Raw genomic sequence first — 26,772 nt, forward strand, 5'->3', positions numbered from 1 at the left:
ATTGGGTTAGTAATAAATTATTAATAAAATAAATAATAACTGTTCTTGAAGCTTTTAAACCAAAACTCCTTCCTGAAATATTTTACATTGAATTATTTGTCATGTTTATATATATATATATATATATATATATATATATATATATATATATACATATATATATATACATATATACATATATATATATATATATATATATATATATATATATATATATATATATATATATATAAATAAATACAAAAACAAAAGTAAAGAAAAAAATATAAAAATCTAAATAAATAAATAAATAGAATAAGAAAACACTGATAAATAATAAGGTGCCAGTGTGTAGGATGAAAGTACAATAAATAAGGGTTATATGAGGGCAATAATTAGTTATTAATTATATTAATTATTAATGATGGCTATACGACGTCACCAATACGGCTCAGTGTTAAATAGTTAGCGGATTAAGAGCTGGCGCTTTCAGAGTGAACATCGAAGCTTTAGAAGAGTGCACAGGTGAGGAGGTGAAAGAGATGGATGGATCGAAGATTTAAAGCGCCGCTGCATCAGTGTGTGTTTATATAGAGATGTCTAGATAGAAGGAGACTTAGTTTGAAATGTGTTGTTATTATTTATTTTTTTATTTTTTATTTAGCTGGGAGCTAACAGTGGCCTTCACATCATCATATTCGATGAGATCGATGCCATTTGTAAGCAGCGAGGCAGCATGGCGGGCAGCACCGGCGTCCACGACACCGTGGTCAACCAGCTGCTGTCCAAAATCGACGGCGTGGAGCAGCTCAACAACATCCTGGTTATAGGTGACCACTTCCTGTCTGATTCCAGAAGCTCAGATCTTCAGCTTCAGATGGGCTTTATTTACGTTTTATCCCAATGTGTCTGTTTCAGGCATGACTAATCGCCCAGACCTGATCGACGAGGCTCTGCTCAGACCCGGAAGACTGGAGGTCAAGATGGAGATCGGTGAGACCTGTGATCTGACGTCTTTCTCCCAGAATCGGAGAGAGGCGCTTGCTTTCAAAATTATTGCCACCCTCTTCTCCTCCTTTTCTTTATCATTTCCTCTCCTCCTTCTCTTCATCCTTTCCTCTCCTCCTTCTCTTCTTTATCCTTTCCTCTCCTCCTCCTCTTCTTCATCATTTCCTGTCCTCTACCTCCTCTTCTTCATTCTTTCCTCTTCTCCTCTTCTTCTTCATCCTTTCCTCTCCTGTTTCTTGTCTTCATCCTTTGCTCTCCTCCTCCTCTTCTTCTTCATCCTTTCCTCTCCTTCACTTCCTCATCTTCTTCATCCTCCTCTTGTTCCTCAGGTCTGCCGGACGAGTCCGGTCGTGTCCAGATCCTGAACATCCACACGGCTAAAATGAGGCAGTCCCAAATGCTGGCGAACGACGTGGACATCAAGGAGCTGGCCGTCGAGACCAAGAACTACAGCGGGGCGGAGTTAGAGGGACTCGTCCGAGCGGCGCAGTCCACCGCCATGAACCGTCACATCAAGGTGTGAACCTCATCATCATCATCATCATCATCACACTAGAAGAGCTGTAGGACACTGATCATTTCCTCTTCTTGTCTCGGTTTTCTGATTGGTCAGAAGGAGTTGATTCATTTTTCTCTAACAACAACTGTGACAGTAAAGTGCTGTTGTTTCTATAGTAACAGTGTTGTTTCTATAGTAACAGCATACACCTTAAACACATTTTCTGTAACGAGAAATTTATACACAGCACATTGTTACAGTCAGAGGTAAAGCTGTACATTTAATTTATCCCACATCTTCAGGACTTTCGTTCGTTCGTTCGTCTGTCTGTCTGTCTATCTTTCTTTCAGTTTTCCTTTCTTTCTTTCTTTCTTTCTTTCTTTCTTTCTTTCTTTCTTTCTTTCTTTCTTTCTTTCTTTCTTTCTTTCTTTCTGGTGAGAGAGCGTCTGTTTTCAGTTTTTTTAAAATAATTGGGGTAGGATTTTATATATCCTGTCACGTAATATTTTAAAAGTTGCTTTAAGGTGTTTCTGCTTTACCCAGAACTCTCGTTATGTATTTCTAGGACATGTTACTGCCTCTGCGTTTGGTATTAATGACACGTGACTAGTTATTAATGACCTGTTAAAATCTACACCATGTGAAGACCTGAAGATGCTGAGGCTGATCTTAAGGTTTCATGTGTATTCAGGTGTGGGGAAGATCTGTGTGTGTGTGTGTGTGTGTGTGTGTGTGTGTGTGGGAGCGAGACTTGGCCCATGCACTCCGCTGTGATATTTGATGGTGTTGAAACATATTGACAGGAGCTTTTACAGGTGGCGAGGCATTAACTCTCTCCCTCACTGACCTTTCTTTATCATTACATGGATGAGTAATGTGTGTGTGTGTGTGTGTGTGTGTGTGTGTGTGTGTGCAGGCCAGTACTCAGGTGGAGGTGGACACTGAGAAGGCTCAGTCACTGCAGGTCAGCCGGAGTGACTTCTGGGCATCGCTGAATAATGACATCAAACCCGTGAGTTTACTCTCGACTTCAGACGCATGACTGTTTCACATCAACTCTCACACGCGAGTGCTTTCTAAATAAATAGACACATATTACATGTTTAATGATTTTATTATTCGAGTGCAGAATAATAAAAAGAGATGTACGAGAGCCGGAACATTTATTAGATGAAATGTGGAAAAAAATTCCTAATGCATCATGTTAAAATAAATAAATAAATATAATAAAATAAATAAGATATTTTAATTTAATTGATTTTTTAAAAATGTTTTTATGATAATAATTTATTTTATTTACTTATGATTATTAATTAATTTAATGGTTAATAAAATCACAGTGTAATTATTATTACATGTTAATTACATTAATATCATTGATAATCATAATATATTTATATTTTTGTTAAATATTTTATGAGTAAATTTTTATTTTATCATTAAAAATAATTTGTCTATCTGTCTTTCTTTAAGATTACCTATGTATGCATTTGTAATATTTATTATTTATTTATGATATTATTTATTTTGAATATTTATTCATAATAGGTTAACTTTCAATGAATCATATGACTAAAATGTCATAACGACTCGTAACATATTTTATGAAATAAAATTAAAAAAAGAGAGAGAGAGAGATCTTGAGCTTTTCTCAAACTCAGGGTCTCTTATTATTTATTAATAAATAATTTCATATTTTTCTTTATTTTGCTTTGTAGTTAGGTGATTTTAATAACCGTTCTGAATAATCATGTGATTTATATTTTACTTTTTATATTTAAATTTCATTAAAAAATTATTATTACAACTTATAATAATTCATAATTTAAATATGACCCAAAAATTGTATTATTTATACACTTAATTCTTTTACTATATACTTTATTATTTAGATTTATTTTCAGAACCACAACATAAGGAAAATTATGTTCCTTTAATTAATTAATTAATTAATTTATTTATTTATTTATTTATTTATTCATTTGTGTGTGTTTGTGTGTGTGTGCAGGCATTCGGCACCAATCAGGAGGATTACTCCAGCTACATCCTGAACGGTATTGTGAAGTGGAGTAACGCCGTGTCTGACGTCCTGGGAGACGGAGAGCTGCTGGTGCAGCAGACTAAGAACAGTGAGCGCACGCCGCTAGTGACGGTGCTGCTGGAAGGTACGTCACGTCATGACACGTCATGCTATAGACACATGTACACGTGTTCACATACATTCTATGTGCCTCATGCCTGAGTTCCGGCTCCTCCAGGTCCACCTCACAGCGGTAAGACCGCTCTGGCAGCTAAAATCGCAGAGGAATCTCAATTCCCCTTCATCAAAATCTGCTCTCCCGACAAGATGATCGGCCACTCGGAGATCGCCAAATGTCAGGCCATCAAGAAGGTGACCATGATGATCAAGCAGTGAATAAACTCTCAGAGCTGATCATGTGACCAGAGTTCTCACAGATCTGTGTGTGTGTGTGTGTGTGTGTGTGTGTGTGTGTGTGTGTGTGTGTAGATATTCGATGATGCCTATAAGTCTCAGCTGAGCTGTGTGGTGGTGGATGATATCGAACGGCTCCTGGGTGAGTTCCTGCAACTGTCACAAAAACTTTTGTCTGTCTGTCTGTCTGTCTCTCTTTCTGTCAGTTTATCTAGTTTAGTTAGATGAAGTGCTGGTTAATAAACAGTAATAACTATGTTATAATGTAAAGTGCTCATAAGGATTGTTTGTGTGGTGTCTGTGTGTGTGTGTGTTCTCAGACTTTGTTCCGATCGGACCTCGTTTCTCAAACTCCGTTCTTCAGGCCCTGCTGGTGCTGCTGAAGAAGGCACCTCCTCGCGTGAGCACACACACACACACACACACACACACACACACACACACACACACACTCTCTCTCTCTCTCTGTCTCTGTCTGTCTGTCTGTCTATCCCTCTCTCTGTCTCTGTCTCTGTCTGTCTCTCTCTCTCTCTCGCTCTCTCTCTCTCTCTCTCTCTCTCTCTCTCTCTCTGCTGTTGTAGTACCAGCCCTTTACAGACAGGGGGCAGCAGAGCTTCTCATCAACATCTTTGTGTTCTTTTTCTATTGCATTCTTTTCTATTGCAAGTAGTGTTTTTCCTTTTTAAGAAATACATGTTTATACACACTTCCTGGCTTGTTTATTGGCTAACTGTTATCTAGCCCATAAGTACTGGCCCCTCTCTATCCTGCCACTCAGTGGAGAGAGCTCAGCACTGAGCAGATAAATGTTCGGTGGTTTGTTCATAGTACAATGGTGACATTAGAAGTGTGTGTGTGTGTGAGAAGTCTGATTTGAATGCATCAGGTTGTTGTTGTAGATTATTACTGGACTGACCCACCTGTCTGGTCACCTTTCATGTCCTCTAGTCTTCATCATCACTTCATGAGCAGTGGTGTTTCGAGGCTCTGGGTTCAAGCCCCACTGTTGGGCAACTGAGGAAGGCCCTTAACCCTCCCTGCTCTAGGGGTGCTGTATCATAGCTGTCCCTGTGCTCTGACCCCAACTTCCTCAGCTGGGATATGCAAAGAAAACAATCTTCTTTAAAAAATTATAATTTTTATGTTGCGGTCAGCTATTTATTAATTTTTTTTAGCTTCTTTACCAAACTGAGCCAAAGAGCAGAGCTGGAGTAGTGCAGTTCAATACTAATAAACAAATTAAAAAGTCGCCACAAGGCAACATTTAACCAAAAAAAATCCACTTGGATAAATGATAAATGGATAAAGAATTTGCCTTTTATTTATAACCTTTGGATTGTTTCCTATTGGTTCCTGCACAAATCCTAACCAGAGTGATGTACATTTCAAACCAGATAATCTATAGGAGCGCCTTTTATTCCCCCGTTGCTAAGAGGAAGCGCAGTCTTCTGGTTCAAGGTCTAGAAAGTTCTTTCTAAAGGCGTCTGTGAATGTTTATTTCTGGGCGGTTTGAAAGCTGGCGTTGTTGTTATCCTGTAGCCGTGGCACAGTCAGTGTTGCAGTGCTCTATGTGCAGGCCAGGGTGTGTATTGTCAGTGTTTTGTTTATGGCGTGGTGTTTTTGTGCGGCCGGGGTGAACAGCGACGGCTCTGTTTCTCCGGGTCGAGCCTGTGTGTGCGAGCTCAGCGGGGAGTCCGTGAACGGGAGACGCTGGACTGAAAGGTCCTGTGAGAGCGTGGGGACCTGGCAGGCCCGCCGCCGCCTGTGTGCCACCTCATCTACATGCACTGGCATGTTCCAACCCCCCGCGCCACAGGAGGGCGACCCATAATCCCCTCGGCTCGCCTGGGCCTCTGGGAATGACCTACCTCTCTCTCTCTCTCTCCCCGACAATCTAGAACTACCTCGGCTTTCTCAGAACTTTCTGGAAGACTTGCAAGGAGCTTCTTGAGGTTAATGAATATACCTGTAGAGCATTTTCCTGACTCCTGCCATGCTTTTTGTGTAGCATGTCGCTGCCTGACTTGCATAGGAAGCTTCAGCACACAGGAAGTGAGCGTCCAAGCACTTATTAAACCTACACTGGCTATTTATCGACTACAAAGTACTGCGTATGACCTCTGAAGCTCTGAATAGTGTACCAGATTTCATGAAGCACTGATCCCAAGCATTCAGAAAAAACCAAGAACGTTCCTTCGACTCGGAAAATGAGGAACATCTACACGCTCAGGATGTGGCGTCAAATCGAGATGGACGTTAAAAATCTGTGTAATGTCGTAGTGTTTACATTCGATTGATCGACTGGTTTTATGATTGTTCACTAGTCTGTTTGTTTATGCTATATGCTAATACTATGAATGGTTTATTTTATTAATATTCTTAATAATGATGTTCATCCTCACACATCTGTGATGAAGTACAGATTTAATCAAAGGATAGTTTGTCTTTCTGTCATTTTGACACTGAGGTGTGTGTGTGTGTGTGTGTGTGTGTGTGTGTAGGGTCGTAAGCTGCTGATCTTGGGCACCACCAGTCGTAAGGACGTGCTGCAGGAGATGGGGATGCTGGACGCCTTCAGCACAACCATCCACATCCCCAACATCTCCAGAGGAGAACACCTGATGGAGGCACTGGAGGTCAGACTCACTGCAGGGAGGGAGGAGGGGAGAGGGATAGAGAGAGAGAGATAGAGAGAGAGAGGGAGAGAGAGAGAGAGAGAGAGAGAGAGAGAGAGACTAATGGAGAAATGGATAAAGTGAAAGATTGTAAGATGGATTGAAAGTGTGATGGAGAGATGAAATAAAATAATAGAGAGATGAATAATGGAGAGGTAGATAAATGGAGTAATAGTGGGAAAGGATAAATAGAGAGATGCATGAACGGAGAGATGGATTAATTGATGAATAAATGGATAAATAATGCAAATGAATAATTGGAGATTTGGAATTATAGTGAGACATGGAAATAAATAAATGGTGAGATTTGTTGAATAATGGACAGATTAATGATGAACGGATAAAAGAGGAGAGATAAATAAGACACTTTAACCTCAGGCTGTGGTGTAGAGATGAGCACAATAAGGCAGTGTGTATTGTTGTGTGTGTGTGTGTGTGTGTGTGTGTTATAGCTGCTGGGAGGCTTCCAGGAAGATGAACGTGCGCAAATTGCCAAGGAAGTGAAAGGCAAAGGAGTGTGGCTCGGCATTAAGAAGCTACAAATGCTCATTGAGATGTCCCTGCAGGTGAGAGAGAGAGACACTAAGAGATACACACACATGCACCGAGAGAGAGACAGAGAGAGATACACACATACAGAGAGAGAAAGACACACACACAAAGACAGAGAGAGAAAGAAAGAAATACACATACAGAGAGAGAGAGAGACTGAGAGAGATGCACACACAGGGAGAGAGAGACAGAGATAAACAAATACAGAGAGAGAGAGAGATGCACATACAGGGAGAGAGAGAGAGAGAAAGAGTGAGATGTACACATACAGGGAGAGAGAGAGAAAGAAAGAGAGAGATATACACATACAGGAAGAGAGAGAGAGACAAAGGCAGAGAGAGAGAAAGAGGGAGATATACACATACAAAGAGAAAGACACGTACAAAGAGAGACACATACACATGCACACAGAAAAAGAGACAAACAGATATACATGGATGTAAGATATACATACACACACATTAATACAGAGAGATACACATATACACAGACAAAGAAAGACACACATGCATAGAGCTACACACATTCACACACACACACAGAGAGAGAGACATAAAGACAGAGAGAGAAAAAGAGAGATATACACACCCATACAGTGGGAGAGAGAGAGAGACAGCTCTCTTTCCTCTGTGTCTAGACGAGTCCCTGACTCAGAACTCACCATTAATCCTGTGAGCTTTGAGTCATTTATCAGTTTTAATTATTTTACACCGTGTGCCAGGTAAAAGTGTTCCGGATGTGCTTCCTGTCGCTTAAAGCTCTTAGAAACACGTCTCGCTCTTCACACGTCACGACACACTTCACGCCGTGACGCACTTCACCTCGCACACAATAACCTTTCTGTACGTGACTTTCGCTTTGGCCAAATTTAAAACCGCTGTAAGTTTATATGAATGTGCATGGTCTCGTTATCGTTTCTATAGCAACACCGTAGCTCAGCCCCCTCTCTGTTATTGTTGATTATTTTCCTTCAAGTTACAGACAAACAGTCAGAGTCAGAAATGTAGCTCTGCCCCCTCACGCTATGTCATTGTTGATTATTTTCCTATAAGTTACAGAAAAACACTCAGAGTGAGAAATGTAGCTCCGCCCCTTCACAATGTGTCGTTGATTATTTTCCTATAAGTTACAGAAAAACAGTCAGAGTGAGAAATGTAGCTCCGCCTCCTCACGCTATGTTGCTGTTGTTGATTTCCTTCAAGTTACAGAAAAACTGTCAGAGTCAGAACCGTAGCTCCGCCCCATCACGTTATGTTGTTGTTGATCGTTTTCCTATAAGTTGAAGAAAAACAGTCAGAATGAGAAATGTAGCTCCGCCCCTCACACTATGTCGTCGTTGATTATTTTCCTCTAACAGCACAACATGCTGGGTTTCAAACCACGGCCAGTTATGTTATAGTACGCAAATGTGGGACGTCCAGCATCAGTTTGTCAGGTGGAAGTGGGCGGAGCTTAGGTGTGTTGGACTTGTCGATCCCTACCTTTGGTAATTTGCATGATTTACATTCTAACTGAATATGAAATATCATGTTTTTGCTCAGATTTAGACTGATAAACAAGGCTCAGACATTTTTTTTTTGACCTTAGGGGTCATTTAATAAGATAACACAGGAAGTGAAGAAACCGTTAAGGACGCTTAACGAGGCGTTTCTGTATTTTTTTTTTTTTTTTTCCTGTTCAATTTTTACCACAAATCTTATAACGGAATTCCGGCTTCCTTCTTTAGCGTTCTCCTTTATTCCCGTTTAATGGTGCTACTTAAGAGCGCGGCTGATTGTTCTGCGTTCTTTGCGGTGAGGTTTAGCGTCAGTGCTAGCGCTGTTTATGACTCCTGTTTGCGCTGGATGCTCGGCCCTAATTTCTGTGGTATGTCCCCCCCTTTCTCCTCCCGCAGAGGTATGAGAGTAAGTCTGCTGGGACATGCTGCACACAGCCGCGCTGCTCCGACGTGACGGCCCTCCCAGATTTCTCCTCTTTTCACCTCTTTTCCTTGCATTCCCTCCTCGCATTCCTTTTTTCCCCTCCTCCCTCCTTCAATCGTTTTTTTTTTTCCCTCTTCACCCGCGTTCTGACTCCAACAGCCACGGGCAACGTGGAGAGATAAGTTATGGCATACACAGCCATTCATTTTCCTGACTGATCCCTGCCTGTGCAGAGCTCTGAACGCTCCTCATCCACCTGTGCGTCTCCAGAACCTTCTCGGGAACCTTCACCCTGACGTTCAGATCAGTTCACATGCTCCCGAGGTTAGGGACGTGTTCCAATTCAGCGGCCTGAGCTAGGGGACTTGAAATAAGGGAGAATGTTTGTTTGTGTTTTGACCGCTTTTAGGTACATTGCTGGTAGAGTTATCACCATTTCTGGTACTCCTGTTTCATTTAGGAACACACACACACCTTTCTCTTTTCATCCTTTAGATACATTGTACATAGAATATTCCAGAAAAGATGAATACTCAGAATGCAAATTAAGCTAATCTCTCTCTCTCACCCCCCCTCCTCCCTTCCCCATCTGTCTCTCTTTATCTCTCTCTCTTTCTCTCTCTCCATCCCCCTCTCTCTCTCCCTCCATCTTTCTTTCTTTATCTCTCTCGCTCTCTCTCTCTCTCCCTCTCTCTCTCTCTCTCCATCTCTCTCTCTCTCCCTCTCTCTCCATCTCTCTCTCTCTCCCTCTCTCTCCATCTCTCTCTCCCTCCCTCTTGCTCTCTTTCTCTCTCCATCTCTCTCTCTCTCTCTCTCTCCTGTGTGTGTTTTAGATGCCACATGAATACCGAGTTAAGAAGTTTTTGGCTCTGCTGACAGAAGAGGGCGCGTAAGTCCTGCTATATTCGCTCTTCTCCTTTTTGCCATTAAACGTGAATCAGTTCAGCGTGAGTTTTTCTCTTAAACGTGTATTCTTCACACTCCTCCTGTTTCCTCTGTAGATTGGGCTCTGATAAGCATGTGACTTTATAAAGCACCGCCGCTGGAGCACGCCACTCGCAGGCTGTCACGGTGAGAAACGACTCCATGTTTCACTTTCCTGTTTATACGTTAGAAATGATTTCTATTTATTTATTATTTAAACTGTTTTTAATTGTTTGCATTTTTTTGTGTCCCTGCTTATAAGATTGATTAATTAATTAATTAATTAATTTTATTTATATATTTATTTATTTTTTTAAATTAACACTATACTGTATTTTTGTTCAAGCTATTTGAACAAAACGTGGATTAAAACATCTTTTCTCCCAAACACATTCCATCACTTTGTACCTCCTGTATATACATATAAAAGCCGTTACCATGACACCATATATAGTGCTTGAAAGTAAGTGCCCCCTCCATAGCCTTGCATTCGTTTCCCATTTATTAAAGGCTTCCACACAATCCAGGATTCTTCTGTTTTCTGCTAATCATAACCCACGTGATTTTATTTCACATTCTGTTTCATTACATATAAATGAAACCCTAAAGTCTTCATCTGAATCTGAGCATGGCTTTGTTGTAGATGATGTTGCTGTGGCATAAGTAGAGTAAAACACTTCAGGATGTGACATTTTACTAAATCAGCACACTCGCAAGCCTTTGTCTTTAAATAAAATCACAAAAAGTCATAAAATATCAGTAAGAGGGAAATAATAAAAATCTAGGTATGTAAATAAAAATACAGAGAAGCAAATGGGGGACACGGTGTGTTCTAATGTTAGAAAGAAAATGCCTTTAAGTTAATAAATGTCCTGAAAATCAACTCAAGAGGGCAGATTATTGTCCCTTAATTAATACAAAATCATTTCTGACCCTTGTAGGACGGCATCATTACTTGTACTGATGTCATGTACCAGTCTGATGCTAATCATAAAAGAAGCTCTGATATCAGGTGGTAATTAGATGGTAATTAAGTGGTGATTAAGCGGTAATTAGGCGATCTGGACCTATTGCAGTATTAAAGATGACAATCAAAGCTAAATTATCAAAAGGAGGAACTGTGGTAGCTTAGTGGTTAACGTGTTGCTTAGAAGGTTGTGAGTTCGAATCCCAGGTCCACCAAGCGTCCACCTCTGGGCTCTCAAGGAAGTCCCTTAACCCTCACTTGCTCAGTTGTATAAAATGACTTAAAAATCTAAGTCTCTACGGATAAGGGCGTCTACCAAACGCTGTAAATGTAAATGAGGAACTAAAGCATTTTCCTATAAGTAGTATAAGTAACCTGATAAAGCATATAGGGCAGCATGACTGTATGTGATTATTGTTGATAATTTTCCTGTAAGTTACAGAAAAACAGTCCAAGTGAGAAATGTAGCTCCGCCCCCTCACACTATGTCATTGTTGATTATTTTCCTATAACAGCACAACATGCAGGGTTTCATCCCTCGGTCAGTTCTGTTACAGTACGCAAATGCAGGACGTCCAGCACTAGTTTGTCAGGGGAAGTGGACGGAGCTTAGGTGAGCTGGTGTAAAATAAGTCACTTTAAGCTTATCCTTGGTAATTTTGCGTGATTTACGTGCGAACTGAAAATCAAATATCACGTTTTTAATCATGAAAGCAGAGAAATGTAGAATAGTAGAGCAGTCAAGCAGGTTAGATGTTTATCTTTGTCTTGACATCATGTAAGGAAGCATGAGACAATGAAGGTTGTAGTTTTTTCCTTCTATCAGGATGGTGTAAAACGGTGAAAATCCGAGACTGACCAAGTGTTCTGTTTTTATTTTCAGGAGTGTCGTGCCGTGTCTTATCGTGTGCTGCTGCTGAATCGACGCCGTCACTCCGTCCTGTCCAACACGAGCTCTAACTGGTTAGCGACTCCACTGGACACTGCACACGGACACTGGTGAAGTGATCAGTGCCACGCTGGTGGAGGCTGTCCATTGAAACTGGATGTGTGTGTGTGTGTGTGTGTGTTTGTATATAATAAGGTATGTTCATTGATCAGTGTGTGTATCCATACACCTAGGCATTAAACATTCCTGTATAATCTAAAACGATGCCTTAGTCTTAATCCCGGTCACTTGAAGTTAGAGAGACTCGCATTCTTCACTTTAGTGAAAGACAACTTCCTTTTTTAGGGAATTTTTTAAAAATTATTTTTAGCTCCATGTTGGACTATAGGCTTGTGAGATAAAATGACATAATCTGCCCTGAAGGATATAATGATATCCAGTGACTTTCATTGTCCATATTATTTATTATAATAATAATAATAATTCTTAATAATAATAATAATTATTATTATCAACTGTTTTGCATTTTTTTCCACACAAATTTAACACTTTAAAATTCACCATTTTTTTTTTGGCTTCACCAACAGTCTAAAGAGCTGCATATTGAATTTTTATTATTATTATTAATATAATTTTATTATTATTTTTTAATTTACTGTTCACTGAATCAATATAGATGTTGGAATTTTAGGTGCACAACTGATATATTAATAATTATTTTTAATTATTTTTATAATAATTATTAATTATTATAAAATTATTATATAATAATTTTGTTATTACTACTATTATTATTATTATTATTATTATTATTATTATTATTATTATTGTTACACCCTCCTCTATACTTCTTAAAGCTGAAACAATAGAAACAGATGTCTTATTCCTTCACTGTTTAGCCGATTAAATCATTTATCGAGATTTTTATTAAAAAGGAAATGGAAATGGAGAAGGGAATAATAAAGGTCTCACAAGCCTAACATGCTGTGTTCTGTCCTGCAGTGTGTTGTGTAAGTATGACCAATACAAAGCACAATTTGTCGAATCTGATCTTTAAAGCTTTATGCTTTTTTTGTGTAACCTCACTCTGTGGGATGTTCAGGATTTTTTATTTTACTGTTTTTTTTTTGTATATAAAACTAAACCTTTGATTGAGATTTTCTAGAACTTTCTTACTTTTTTTTTCTTTCTTTTTTAAATAGCTCTTCCTGATGATGTTTGTTTAGGAGCAGGTGTATTTATACTGAGATCAGGTCACGTGTCGACTCAATTTCGGGAATTACGTGCCTTCTGATGAACACGTGAACTTGTACGTTTAATAGCTTTGGTGGAAAAAATCGAATTAAAAATCAAATGATTTTCAGTTTTTGCTTCTAGATAATTATGCAAATGATTTCATGCTGCTTTGTTAACGCTACTGCTCAAAGGTTTGGGGTCCGTCTGATAATTCCCACGAAATTGTCCATGAAATTCAAATGAAAATGTCGTCAAGACATCGATAAGGTTCCTCAAAGAATCCTCTCACTGCAGCAATGACAGCTTTGTAGACCTTTAGGCATTCTAGCTGTCAGTTTGTCCATAAAATCTGAGGAAATTCTCTGACTGGATTGATGGACACTTTGTTTTTTACGAACCCTACACTCCAGCTTGATCCACACGGGAATTATTTCCAATCGGACTTTTTCCGGTTTCTCCCCGGATGAAAGTCTCCTTTTGAATCTCTCAAGATTTCTTCCTTGTGTCGTCTCAGGGATTTTTTCCTCACCTCCATCGCCTCTGGTTTGCTCGTCAGAGATTGATGTAAATTTTATATCCTGAATTTATCCTGAGATTTCTGTAAAGTTTTTGTGTGATTATGTTTGTTGTTAGAAGCAACACACCAATAAAATTTGATTTGAATTGAACTAAATGGAAAGAACCAATGCAGTCAACAGGAATTTCCTTACAGGAAATTTACTCCAATCTGACGCTGTCCATGGTTTTGACCCTTTTTGACCATCGCTTTTCCTCCATGTTGACCAGTCATGTTCTTGAGTGCATCTAAATCTCTTCTTTTTATTAGCCAGACACACACATTAGTTTCTTAGCGACTGGAAGACCAGCATCCTCTTGACTGTTGATATTGAGACTGTCTAATTTTACATGTAACGTTCAATGATGCTGCCAGATAAGGACCTGAGACATGTCTCGAGACCTTCTGAAGCTTCTCTTGCTATCCTCAATAGAGGCAGTTTTGCTGTTCTGTGATAAGAAGGTATTAAACTCTGTTGAATAAAATCTTCAGTTTCTCGGCTATTTGACAGATGAAATGACTTTTCTGTCTCAGAAAATGAACAGACTGGAGAGTTGTTGTTTTTTTCCCTACCTGTTTTGAGGCTACAATCAAATCCACAGATGCTGATGCTCCAGATACTTAACAAACCTGAAGAAGGCCATTTTTTTTAAATCACCACAGAGCTTTTCAGCCTTTTAACACGATAAACCTAGCACAAGATTGCTTAAAAATAAAAATCACTATGTCTGGATTTTTTTAAATTGTATTTTAATTGGAGAAGAAAAAGCCTGCCCATGTTTCTGAACCAAGGGAATTTTGAAGTGACCTCAATCTTTTGACCTGTAGTGTGTTTAGAGTCATATCGATAACACAAAAGAGTAGGTTCCAAAAAAAAAACCGTCGATGAAGACATAAGACTGGACAAAATTAGTGCCACCTCCCCTTCCCTTTTTTTTCTTTTACAATAGGAAGGGTTGGTCAATTTGTGCTTTCTGTGATCTTTGCCTTATATGGAGCTTTGTGGGTGTGGCTAAATTCCCACATACAGAATCAGCTGTACTTTCCGAATGCTTTCGTGGAACTGTTATTAACCCCATGAGACGGTTACGTCGATAAAATCACACAAAATCAGGCTCAGAAATAAAAAAAAACGGACACCAAGCCACCATGAAATTATTGATCATTCTCATTCCCAAGACGGATGTTGCATTTAAACCATCTGATCTGCAGCTAGATAAATCCCTGAAAGTGCAAAAGAAATGTAATTTACAGCTAAAATGTTTATTAAATTGACCTCCTGTGCCTTCGCTGTCCATTTAGCTCCTAATAACAGAGTGATATTTAAAGTGAATGATTTTGCCGTAATGAAATAACTATTTTTGTTTTAATTGTTTTCATTTTTTTTGTTTTTATCACTTTGACGTTGGATAAACCCTAAATAAATCTGAACTCTTACATAAAAAATGTTCATGTGGAACAGCATCTGATTTTTTGCATTTTGTATAATAAAAGGAATCCAGTATGATTTAATGTTTAAAAACCCCAACAGCGTCGTGTTCAGGAATTCCCATGAATTTAAAGCTGGAGTTTTTCTTTCATCTCTCTCTCTCTCTCTCTCTTTCTCTCCCTCAGTCCCCCCATGTGTCACTCTGTCTTCTTCTGTGTCCCTCTCTCTCTCTCCCTTGGAGTCTCTCTCCCTCTCCCTCTGTCTCTCTCTCTCTCTCTCTCTCTCTCTCTCTCTCACCTTCTGTCTCCCTCTCTCTCTTTCTCTCCCTCTGTCTCTCTCTCTCTCTCTCTCTCTCTCTCTCTCTCACCTTCTGTCTCCCTCTCTCTCTTTCTCTCCCTCTGTCTCTCTCCCTCTATCTCTCTCTCTCTCTCTCCCCCTCTCTCTCTCTGTCTGTCTCTCAGTCCCTCAGTCTCCCTTTTCTCTCTCTTTCACTCTGTTTTCTCTCTCTCTCTCTCTCTCTCTCTCTCCATGTTTCCTTCTCTCTCTCCCTTGTCTCCTTCTCTCTCTCCCTGCCCCCCCCCTTACTCTGTCTTACTCTCCCTCAGTCCCCCTCCCTCCCTCCTTCTCTCTCGGTGTTAGGAGATGCCCCAGCTTCACGTCTCTGGAGCTGACGTAAGCACTGAGCACTGAAATGACAGATTACATGCAGGCTGAGGCGGTAGCCAGGAGGAAGATCATTACCCTTTATTAGAGCTGCGTGGGAAACTGGGAACAGTTTGGGCCACCGTTCTCTTAACCACTAACGAGGAAAATAAATTAAACTGGCTTGTAACGTAAGGTCACGTGTGTATATATGTATATATAATATGGTCCTGTTAGTTTAGGTGTTTTAGTAGGTCTAGGTTTAAAAACAAAAAAAAAAGCAGTAATATAGCAGTTTATCCATCAAGTAGAACCCGAATTCAGAAGCATGAGACAGTAAGTCGTTCTTCAAATATATAATCTTAGTTCAGTCATACAGATATATACATTGTATAATAAATAATATTTATAAAAACATAACATTTCCAGACGATAAAATTAAACAAAAACAAACAAGGAAAGAAAGGGAATTAATAACTTTGTACAAAACTTTGGATATATAGCGGGCTGGGAGGAACAGAAAGGGAGTGCTGGAATGACCGGTGATGCTGGGGCGGAGCTTCTGGTGGGAAGGGGATGTGGAGGTTGAGCGATTCGGGTTCGAAGAGACGACGCTAATGTCTACCTTCTGCTTGTGTAGTTAAACTTAATGAATGGGATGTGTAGGACTGTTGGAACATGTATGAATCCCTGTGTGTGTGTCTGTTTGTCTGTGAAGCTTGTCGTCCCTCCCTCTCGACGTCAGCCATCACACACACACACACACACACACACGGGTCAGGACACCCAGACCACGTCGCCTTTTAACATATCCAAACACCAGCTGACTTGAGAGTCTCCCAATTCCCAATTTATCCTCCCCCTTTCCCAGATCTATAGATGTTAGAGAAGATTAGCTGGTTATATAGAACATTCATTCCTGTTACTCAGTGTGTGTCATAAGTGCAAATTAAATTCTAGATGTAACTCTGGATGCACATGAAGCTTGATTGTGTGTGTGTGTGGTGGTTTGGTGTCTACCTGAAAACACTTTGGCTTTGTTTAGACAGGTAGTCGATTTCTACACACCTGCTCTTTTCCTTCTAATCACCTCCATCGTGAATGAAAGATATTTGTTAAGAAGAACAGAAAACGCATCACATTAGAGTCGGCTAAAATCGTAGCATTCGAGTCATTTCAGCAGTATTTTCATTTCCATTAATGAGGATGTATTTTCCCCACCCCTATCATTCGGGACATGTTCAGTAGGCAGTGTCCATGCGTGTGGTGGTGTTTTTTTTTCTGTACGTGTAGATCAGTGACCTGTGACTAATTTTAAAGGAATACTCCAACATTTTTCAAACGTATGTCCAAACGTTTCCTCAGTGTGTGATTTCCATACATAAGAAGGTCAGTTTTTATGAGAAATGAACTGAAAGTCTGCACACTTCAGACACGAATTTGAATTGAATTTTGTCGCCAAATCTTTAAAATGTGATTAAAGCAGTGTAAATGTTTTGTTTCCAATATTTTTTGACCAACATATTTTGTGTAACAATATAGAAACATCAGGGTTCTATCAGGGCCGGTAACTTTGTCATAACCATAAAAAGACAAACCGTATAGATTCAGAGCAGATTTATTTGCAAATAGCTTTGCAATAATGGTGATTGATCCACGAACAACTGCCCTTACTGACTGCCTTTATAAGTGAGTTTGATCAAATTCAGTATAACAAATTTCTAAACAACATTCAACTTCCGTTATAAATTCGTTCGGTGTAACACTTTGCACTCAATTTGATAATTTGATGTCAACTCGTGATTTTGCATTGTTTACTTGTGCATTTTAAATTTTTTACCCTGCCCCTAGACTGACATTATAAGTGAATTAGTGTAACAGATAAAGTTTTTCACTATTTAGTCATGAATTTGGAACAAATTCATGGAAATTGGCGAAATTTGTGGAAAGAAATTTTTTGGAATAATGACAGAATTCATTGACTCTCCATAGAGTCTCTTCCTTTATTTACTCTTGCTTTTTTTTTTTTTACTGCCAGAAATCAACTGCCCCTAGACTTACATTATAGGTGAATTATTCTAACACTATTTAAGTCATGAATTTGGAACAAATTTATGGAGATTTGCGAGATTGGGAAAAAAAACAAATCGGAAAAATCGACAGAATTCATTGACTCTCCATAGACTTCCTTTATTTACTTGTGCATTTAAAAATTTTACCCTACCCCTAGGCAGAAATGAACTGCCCCTGGACTCGTGAATTAGTCTAATAGTTATCATTTTGCACTATTTAAGTCATGAATTTGCAAAATTCTGAAAAATCGACGGAATTCATTCACTCTCCATAGACTTCCATTATTTCCTCATGCATTTAATAATTTTACCCTGTCCCTAGACTTACATTATAGGTGAATTAGTCTAACAGTTAGAATTTTGCACTATTTAAGTCATGAATTTGGAAAATTCTGAAAAGAAATCTGGAAAAATCAATGGAATTCATCGACTTCCATTGTAGGTTCTATTATTTAGTCGTGTATTATTTAGTTTTTTTTATTTTTTTGAAAGAATTAAAAACTGTCCTTCCTTTTATAAACTGTAAAAAGAATTCAGTTGTAATTTAGCATATTTTCGTCACCTATTTTAACACTTATTAATTGAACCTATTTTAAAACATTTATTTATTTAACTGTGAATTCTAAATCATATATCGAAACGATTCGATGACTTCAGTTAGAACTATTCCTAAAATTTATAAACAGAATCCAGTGTATCAGATGTCATTGTGTTTGCACTCTTTCGTCACGTTTTAAATAATGATTGCCTGAATTCAGCACCTGCTCATATATTCCATCGTATAGAAGTTTGCAGTTCTTTACTTCTTACCTACAAAGAAATGCAGTGAAATTCCTGTCTGTAGTAAGTACACGTACGCTACAGATGCAGTAGATAGAGGTTTTGTTGACAAAACGTTGGAGTACTCCTTTAAATGGCACACCTGTGCAGGATCAGGGAAGACATTAAGGGAAAGCATGAGGATTACGTCAGTATCAGTAGTCTATTCAGGCTTAAAGACCCCAGCCTTTAGATGCACTTCAGGCTCAGAATAATCAGTAGTTAAGCACACTCCCTCCATCACCCACCCCTTTCGTCCCTCACCAGCCCCCTCCAGCTCTGTCCGTGTCGCTGCAGTGTGAGTGTGTTGGTCAGATACAGTTTCAGCCACCAGGCCTTGAGGAGAGATGATCAGAGAGCTAAAGTGATACCAGAAGATTTTGAGGGTTCAGGTAATAATGTGCTACACTCTTTTCACACACCACAGCTGAAATAAATAAAATGTTTAGAAAAAAAGAAAAAAGGAATGCATCAGGAATGATAGTGGTAATCACATGGTAGCTAATTCTCCCAGAAAAGAGGCTCGATTGTTATTAAAGGATATTAAAAGTTCATGGTAGCGAAGTGCCACTACCCATGGTGTGTGTTTTGTATTCAATACAATCTTGTGAGTAAGTGTGTGTATGCATGTGTGTTTGTGTGTGTGTGTGTGTGTATACACGCATAGGCTACTTAGTCCTATCTCGTTCAGTCTTCTGTTCTTTCTTTTTGCCACCCCTGCACTTTTCACGCTCCTTATTTGCACGTGTGTACATCATAGACTCGTACGCACTCCTGGCAGCTGACGTAGCAGCACCAGTGGAAGATACAGTGGCACTTCTCTTTGCGCTTTTCAGTCCGCGTGTTGTGGCCACGGCCGCAGCAGAGGAGATCGCAGCCCTCAATTCCGTGAGACGACACGTTGCAGGAGCGGTCACGTGTGCCGAATGAACCCGTTTCCGGGTTCGGCTCGCAGAAGTTAGGCGAGCCCTCGTAGTACACCAGGTCTCTCTCGGTGGGATGCTTAAAGAAGGTGTACTTGGCTCGGAGTGTCTCCACCCAGCCCCGGGACTCCCGGTGTTTTTCCACCACCATCTCCGATGCGCTGTCGTACTTGTCCTTCAGATAGTCGCCCAGCAAGCGGAAGTCGGGCTGTGCCCACCAGCATGTCTTCACCTCGCAGCTCCCGGACAGGCCATGGCACTTACAGCGCAGGTGCATGTTCTCCAGGATGGTCTGAGGTAGAAAAGGATAATATGAGAGCCTGGATATTTATGTTTCTGACATTTAGCAGACACCCTTATCCAGAGCAACATACAATTTATCTCATTTTCTACAACTGAGCAATGAGGGTTAAGGTGACAGCTTGGTGGACCTGGGATTCAAACTCACAACCTTCTGATCAGTAATCCAAACCACTAAGCTAGCACATCCCTACAAATAAGGGGAGCTCATCTTTGGCAATGACATTTACATTTCTGGCATTTTGCCCTTCTTCAGAGTGACTTGCATTTTGTCTCATTTTATACAAAAATGGTGGTTTTTAAATTTGATAACAGGAACTTTTTTCATGGAGGTTCCACAACATTAGTTAACAGGCCACCCCATTGTTGATCACTTCTCTATAATGCTTGCCCCCAACTGGTTTATTTTTTTTCCCTACATAACTAAGGTTTACACTTTCTGTGGCATCTCCTATCTGCTCTTCTCTGGATAGTTACTGGCTTGCTATTTAAAACATACTCCAAACCTACCAACTGCACAAGTGTTTCCTTAAGGAAAACAGTTCAAATCTGTCATTTTGAAACCCCAGTTTTCAACCTGGAGGCTACTTTGGGAAGTTTCTTCCTGGGAAGTCTATACATGTACGGAATCGTCCAGAACTGAAAAAAGTAGGAAACATTTTGGCAAAAGTAAAAATACCGTAGACATGTGGAATCAAAGATATTACTGAAAGTTTAAAAAAAAAACTGAAGCAAGCCTTGTTAATAACAAAAGCTTTACAAAGGACAAAAAGCCTGTGTCATTACTGACTCTTTCATTATGTTTGGAGGAAAGAACGCTTTCAGTGGCCAATGGTAAGTAATTCATTTTTATAAATATAACATTTTAATAGTCACTGATTAATCAAGTTAGCTGACCAGCTAATATTAGTGTGGAACTCAAATGCAAAGACTCTGTAATTATGACTTGGCAAATTGGTCATAGAACCATATGAAAAGCACATGAAGGCAGCAGCAGCCAAGTTCTCTCTGCTTATGAAAGGCTTTGAAATTAGGTAATGAGGTATCTGGGGTCTGTTAGCCGAGAAACCATTGATTTTGGCCTGAGAAGGTATTAAAGTGTGCTATGTTGCAGCAAATCTTGGTTCCCAATGCAATAAAGTACTAAGTACATCATCTGTTCCTCAAAATTTGAACTTGGACACATGATGTTCATCATGGTTTTCAAATGCTGATTAAATATAGCTTGCCTGGGTTTGTGCAGTGGAAGATGCTCCTATATTGGTTTCTTGTAATACCCCTGGTCATTTGCTTAGTGCCATGTTTTGGCTACAGGTGTTAGGCAGCTGCTGAGCTCAGAGGCAGTCAGTTAGATAATTCTTATAAGAAGTCCCGCTCATGCGAGCATGCCAGTGGCACTCTGCCTTTGTTTTGGTTTGTTTGCTTTAATTCCCTGGCTATATTTAGCTGCAGAATTCCCCAGCTGTGGCGGAAGGCAGGTGTTTGTGGGCCCCCCGGGGCCCAGCCAAGGCCTCTGACATCATGTCCTGAACTCGTCAGGCCTGCGGCATCTCCCGTGGCCCACTCAGGAACAATGGCGTGTGAGAGGCAGGTGGGGTGGCCTGGGGTCCTGACAGGGTTGCCTGTCTCGCTGCCTGCCCCTGTGGTCCCTCGCTGCTCCTGTCGAGCGCAGATCAAAGGGCCGCTGTGTTGTGGTGTGGTCTTGCCAATTGCCCCTCAGCAGCCTCAGTGCTAATCGACTCCAGCAGCGAGCTGACGGGCGAAAATCCCGAGCTCTGCCGCTGTCTTTCTCTCCTCCCTCCCACCGCCCTCAAACCACTAACTGCGTTTACACCTCTGTCACGGAATTCAGCAGGGATGCGAGACATGCGAGGTATGAAAGGATCAGGGAGGTAATTACCCAGTAATTTCACATATAAATGCTTCTTTTGGGGCTAAAAGGCACTCCGAAAAGAGATCAGGCAATTCTTGACAGTCGATCTGTCATGCATTTAACACCTTGAGCTGTGGCTGAGTCCCACCCACGAACAAAATAAGAAGTGCTTTGTTCATTGTCTTAGTCACTTAATTCCCATTTATTGTACTTTATATCTTCCAAAACCTCTTATTGGCCAAATCTTTTTTTAACCTTCCTTAAGGAAAATCTTTTGACCTTGCTTAAAAGTTCATTAAATACACCTGCCTTGTCCCTAAATGAATGCTTTCAGGTACATTTAGGTGCACGGTAGGTAGTAACTCATCTGTAACTATTTATTACTGCACTCGATCCACTGTTAACAACACCACACACTACCATATCAGTGCTATTTTGAAAATAAACCACCTCCCAAATGATATCTACTGTGCTGGTCCTAAGGTTCCTTTGTATTGATGGACCTGTATGGTAGGTGAAGCCGTTTCATGATTCAGATCTTACCATTCGTCCAGCTTCATTGTTGTGCCGGTTCATGGCGGAACGAGCGTCTGGCCGGTTTTCTCTGGCGTCTGCAAACTCTCGGGATACAAGCACTCCGAATTCGGCATCCTCGCTACAGCCACCCCATTTCCAGCCCTCACCTGGTGGACCTTTGTGGTGGGAATCACAGCCGCACATGGTGGAGGTTCCTTCTGCACAGGACCGCGTCACTGCAAATGCCACGCCAGCTGAGGCAATCGCATGGACAAATGCAGACTCTCTAGTGGCTAGGGAAAGATATAAAGAGAGAACACAGCATAAGTGAGGATACTTTTAAGACTCTTTGAAAAGCAGATGCCAATGTGTGATGATTGGTGCTAGCTTTTAAAGTAATCCAAAAGACAGTGCTGTATCCTGAGGGTCCTGATTTTCCATTTGCAATCCTACTGAAAGTCTCACATCAGACAGTGTCTCAAGGGCACGGATCATTTTCTGTGATGTGCTCCGAAATATCAATTCACTTTAAGGACAGGCACGTCTTTGACATGACAGTCTCAATTGTTGCACATGTCGTTTGTGCCTAATGCTACCTCGGGTTTCAGTGACACTGTGTCATCTTAAAGGTGCTCCAGCTTTCCAGATCAAGCCCCTGAGGCCACATGGGGTGAAAACCAGTGATGGGTTTTTTACATTTGCTCTGCGAAGGCATGTGCTGAGAGATGGATTTACTCCTCGTTTGAATGCAACAGATTATTACGTAACCGGACACCATTGTTTCACAATCACAGCACACTTACTGTGGTTCTCCACTTTTAATCTGGACTCTGCCCCTAAGGGGCCACTGAACCTACAACACGGGTCTTCTCAACGGTCAAGTGAAAAGTCCCTGCTACTGCCTGATTGCTATCACAGCCACCTTTCCCACCCATCACACCACTCATTCCTATATGTCCCACATGTGCAGACACATGCACACACCATCCTGAGAACATACGAAGTTTCCAGCACTACAAGATCTCTGGCTTGTCATGTTGTAGACAGACTTAAATGTGGTTTAGCCATAAGGACACTTTGAGCCCACATAAGGCATGTTTCTGCAGACACCTTTTAAGAACCTCTTTAGGCACTCAGGAGTTTTATCTGTTTCCACCGCATGAACATTACCATAAACACAGGTGCTTTTTAAGGAACTCAGAAAAGAACCTCTTCAGAAACCCAGAAACTGTTGCAGGTACTCAGAAATGTTAGCCATGTTTCCAGCGGGATATTTTCAGAAGCAAATATCTTTTTAGGAATTCAGGAATTTTACGGATATTTCCACGGGTACCCTTGTTTTTACTACAAATATCTAGAAACCCAATAAATATTTTTTAGAAGTTCAGGAATTTTACACGTTTCCAATAGGTACCTTTTTATAAATCCAGGAAACTTTTGAGAAATTCAGGATACTTTTTACAGTAAATTTTTTCAGCTCGTTTTACACCATCTCTTTCACATTTCACTTTTGCATTCTTTGATGACTACCTGTGTTATTGCATAAGATTATGCAGAAACTACAGTGTTACGTAAGAGACAAAAGGTAAGGGATGTGATCACTTATTGGCTAGACAGGAAGCATGAATCATCAGAATAAGGTGACTTTCCCATGATGCCATCCATTATGCAGTCACGCAAAGGCTATTCCTAGTCTACTCAGCTGTCACACATGACTCATTTCATGAAAATTTGTTTGCAAAACAATGTATTTCTTAACAGGATATAGCTCGAACCAAGTTCTAATTTTCAGCATGGCTCTGTGTGTGCGGTTCCATTGGATTCCTAGAAGATTTGCTGAATATGCACATATTTTGTTTTATGTTCTATTGTTCTAAAGAGCGTAAACACACACTGCTCATTTCTCCTGATGCTTGTGTGTTTGGGCACACACCTCTCAGGGTGGGAGGCCTGATTGAGGCCAAGTCGGTTCTGGCAGGCCCAGCTGGGTCGACTACAACAGAGCGCTGTGAGCCGATGGCCCCAGGAGCCGTGGCCCCGAGCCAAACGCAGAGCTGCTCCCGCTACCTGCTGAGCCCATGAATCCTCCTTTGTCTCCGTGGTGTCACACTGTATTACCCACACAAAAGGACCCAGCAACCCGCACCCCCACAGCCCGGCTTAGCTCTGCCCAGAGCCGGCCTGGCATTCCCAACAGGAGCAACCCCCACCTCCCCTTCCACCTCTACAGCCAGATACACATACCAACCACCTTTTCCTTCTCGCCCTTTTAATTCCTTTTCCCTCTCGTCCCGCTTCTTAAATCAACCCTCAAATTAACAAACAGCCATCCCTAATGTTCTCAAAAACCACTACCTTATTAGTATCCTCCCTGTCTTCAGGCCTCTCTGACCTCTCCCCCAGGCCTCCCTCTGCCCATCATGCACCCCTCCCTACCTCGCTCCCTCCATGATGGGGAAGGATGGGAGATTCCCTTTCAGGCCGTTTTCATGACACAGTCAAAAGGGCGTGTGAATGGGCCGTTCGTGGGAGCCAGGCTGTAAGAGGCACACTGAGATGGCTCATACCGGCCTTCACGCACAGTAGGGGTTGAGCGGAACCCCCCAGCCCTTTTCTATTGCTTGTAATCTCATTTGGCCTCCCCTCTCTTTTTCTCTCATTCACTCGCGCACTCGCTGACCGGCTCCCTCCTGACACATAAGCTAACACACTGCTTCTGATCAGAGGGCTGCACCTCTTCACCCTCCAGGACAGGCCACCTCGGCTTGGGGCTCGCTCGCTATCGCACAGCACGGTGCACAGTTTTCGAGCTTCCCTGTTGGTTTCTGCTTTTTGTTTTGTGTTTAAAGAATGAACAAATGCTTTTCACCCTTTTTGCAATGTGCTATTTGTGGAACAATGACATATCTGTAGAACCTAAACGAGTTATGTAATTAAAGCTAGAGCTAAATTCAAATCAAGGAAGCTGTACATTCACATGCTTGTTTCAAAAAATGGATATTAATTTCAATATAAAGCACATCCTTGGTCTTTCAGATGTGAACATATATATTTCCTACCTAATATCCTGTCTGAAGCTATCAGATTGTATCTTATTTGAATAGATAAAAAAATCCAGACAACCCAAGATGTTTTTGATGTCTGATGTCTACAAACTCTCAAACTAGCCCAAAGCTACCTAGCAACCCTTCTTTAACACTGAGCAATCAATCTTAACCCATAAATGTCAAAATTTGGGATACCCACTCAATTCCTTTTCACACTGGATAATAGTCCTACAGCTTGTACCTTTGTCTAGCACAGGGCCGAAGATGGCTAGGTTGTCCTTTATAGTCGTACAGTTCCATCTGCGACCTCGGAACTGGTGCTGGCACTCCTGGATACCCAGTTTGACCCCTTCGGCTACGCTGGGCATGATCTCAATGTAGTTGCGGCAGAAGCGCAGCTGCTTGGGCACTAGACCAGGGATGGAGCCACACAGGATGGGCTGAGAGCCCAAAGACGAGTACTGCTGCCCCAGGGCAAGGGACCTGAGAAAGGTACAGGGGGAAAAACATGCATCAGAATCAAGTCTTTTAGAACTGGTGATACATGCAGCAGATGTGCAAGGAGTATTGCTTTGAGGGATAGAATAGTGGAACAACCTGAAACACACCCTGTTTATGATTTATATAAACAAGTTTTATGATCTTTTGTAATTCTTGCTGGATATAAAAGACTATAATGAGGTTTGGATGGCAGTAAACTGAGCAAAAGTTAACAAAGCCCTTAGAGGACACTGTAGTTGCGCTCGCTTTGCACAGCATTGTCTCGACTGTTGATGTTAGCACACAGGTTCACCCACAGACATCTGTTTGAAGTCATCTCACGAAAGTGCCTTTATTCTCATCTTTTTTTTCCTGCGAGCTCATATTAATTTGGCGCATCATTGCTGCTTTGATAACTTTGATACCTGAGGACTGAGTCAGCCTTTTGGATCATGTCCATCTTGATTGGACCACAAGTGTGTTGCAGTTGTGCAGTAGCTGACAGAAGAATTGTAAGAAAATGCACTTGAAATGCTCATTCAAGCACTGGGCATCTGCCTAAACATGGCCTTGGTACCGCTGCACTGAAACAAGCATGCCAGAAACTAATTCATTTTAATTGCCTTCTTCTGCCTGACATAACGCATAGCATAAAAAAAAGGTTGGAAAAAAATGTTGCCTGTGTTTTAACATGCTTCTCTTATGACAGGCTCAAACACAACTGCACCCTTATTAACCGGGTTGTTACCTTTGCCAATGAAATGTGTCGGAGATGTTTTTGACTTATTGTTTATTCCTTGTGGTGCACTAAACAAGCTCTGTCTTTCCCTCATAAAGCCATCCACACCCTCTTTCAGAGGTAATCGGCTATGGGTTCATCGTCATAAATCCCATCTGTGCATCCATATTCTGTGCTTGTTTTCTAAAATTAGACTCAGCCTGAGGTCTGCATTAAATGATTAATTTTATTTGAAGTGAACTTCAGCTAGTCACTATCACCACATTCCCAGCAGATTACTCTGTCCTACTG

At 40.8% G+C, this 26,772-nt stretch overlaps 2 protein-coding genes across 3 annotated transcripts in view; one reads left to right on the forward strand and one right to left on the reverse strand.

Annotated features, from left to right (window-relative positions):
- Positions 1–12,465, forward strand: part of nsfb (N-ethylmaleimide-sensitive factor b) — a 23,533-nt gene extending 11,068 nt beyond the window's left edge. Inside the window, exons 10-22 of one of the 2 annotated variants that reach the window (XM_058406640.1) lie at positions 644–809; positions 898–972; positions 1,317–1,504; positions 2,403–2,498; positions 3,495–3,651; positions 3,745–3,878; positions 3,996–4,062; positions 4,241–4,320; positions 6,422–6,556; positions 7,048–7,161; positions 9,903–9,958; positions 10,071–10,134; positions 11,847–12,465. In XM_058406640.1, the coding sequence (XP_058262623.1) occupies positions 644–809; positions 898–972; positions 1,317–1,504; positions 2,403–2,498; positions 3,495–3,651; positions 3,745–3,878; positions 3,996–4,062; positions 4,241–4,320; positions 6,422–6,556; positions 7,048–7,161; positions 9,903–9,958; positions 10,071–10,101 (1,299 nt within the window). In that variant the 3' untranslated portion in view covers positions 10,102–10,134; positions 11,847–12,465. Of the gene's footprint in view, positions 1–643; positions 810–897; positions 973–1,316; positions 1,505–2,402; positions 2,499–3,494; positions 3,652–3,744; positions 3,879–3,995; positions 4,063–4,240; positions 4,321–6,421; positions 6,557–7,047; positions 7,162–9,902; positions 9,959–10,070; positions 10,141–11,843 lie in introns of both variants that reach the window. The other variant, XM_058406639.1, reaches the window with a different exon arrangement.
- A 3,255-nt stretch (positions 12,466–15,720) lies between these two features.
- The window catches only part of wnt3 (wingless-type MMTV integration site family, member 3), a 32,660-nt gene continuing 21,608 nt past the window's right edge, over positions 15,721–26,772 (reverse strand). The window contains exons 2-4 of the mRNA XM_058407314.1: positions 25,504–25,745; positions 22,243–22,508; positions 15,721–19,818 (exon numbers count right to left, since the gene is read on the reverse strand). Of these exons, the coding sequence (XP_058263297.1) occupies positions 19,339–19,818; positions 22,243–22,508; positions 25,504–25,745 (988 nt within the window). The 3' untranslated portion in view covers positions 15,721–19,338. The remainder of the gene's footprint in view (positions 19,819–22,242; positions 22,509–25,503; positions 25,746–26,772) is intronic.

The sequence above is a fragment of the Hemibagrus wyckioides genome, linkage group LG13 (genome assembly GCF_019097595.1).
Source record: "Hemibagrus wyckioides isolate EC202008001 linkage group LG13, SWU_Hwy_1.0, whole genome shotgun sequence".
Lineage (NCBI taxonomy): Eukaryota > Metazoa > Chordata > Actinopteri > Siluriformes > Bagridae > Hemibagrus > Hemibagrus wyckioides.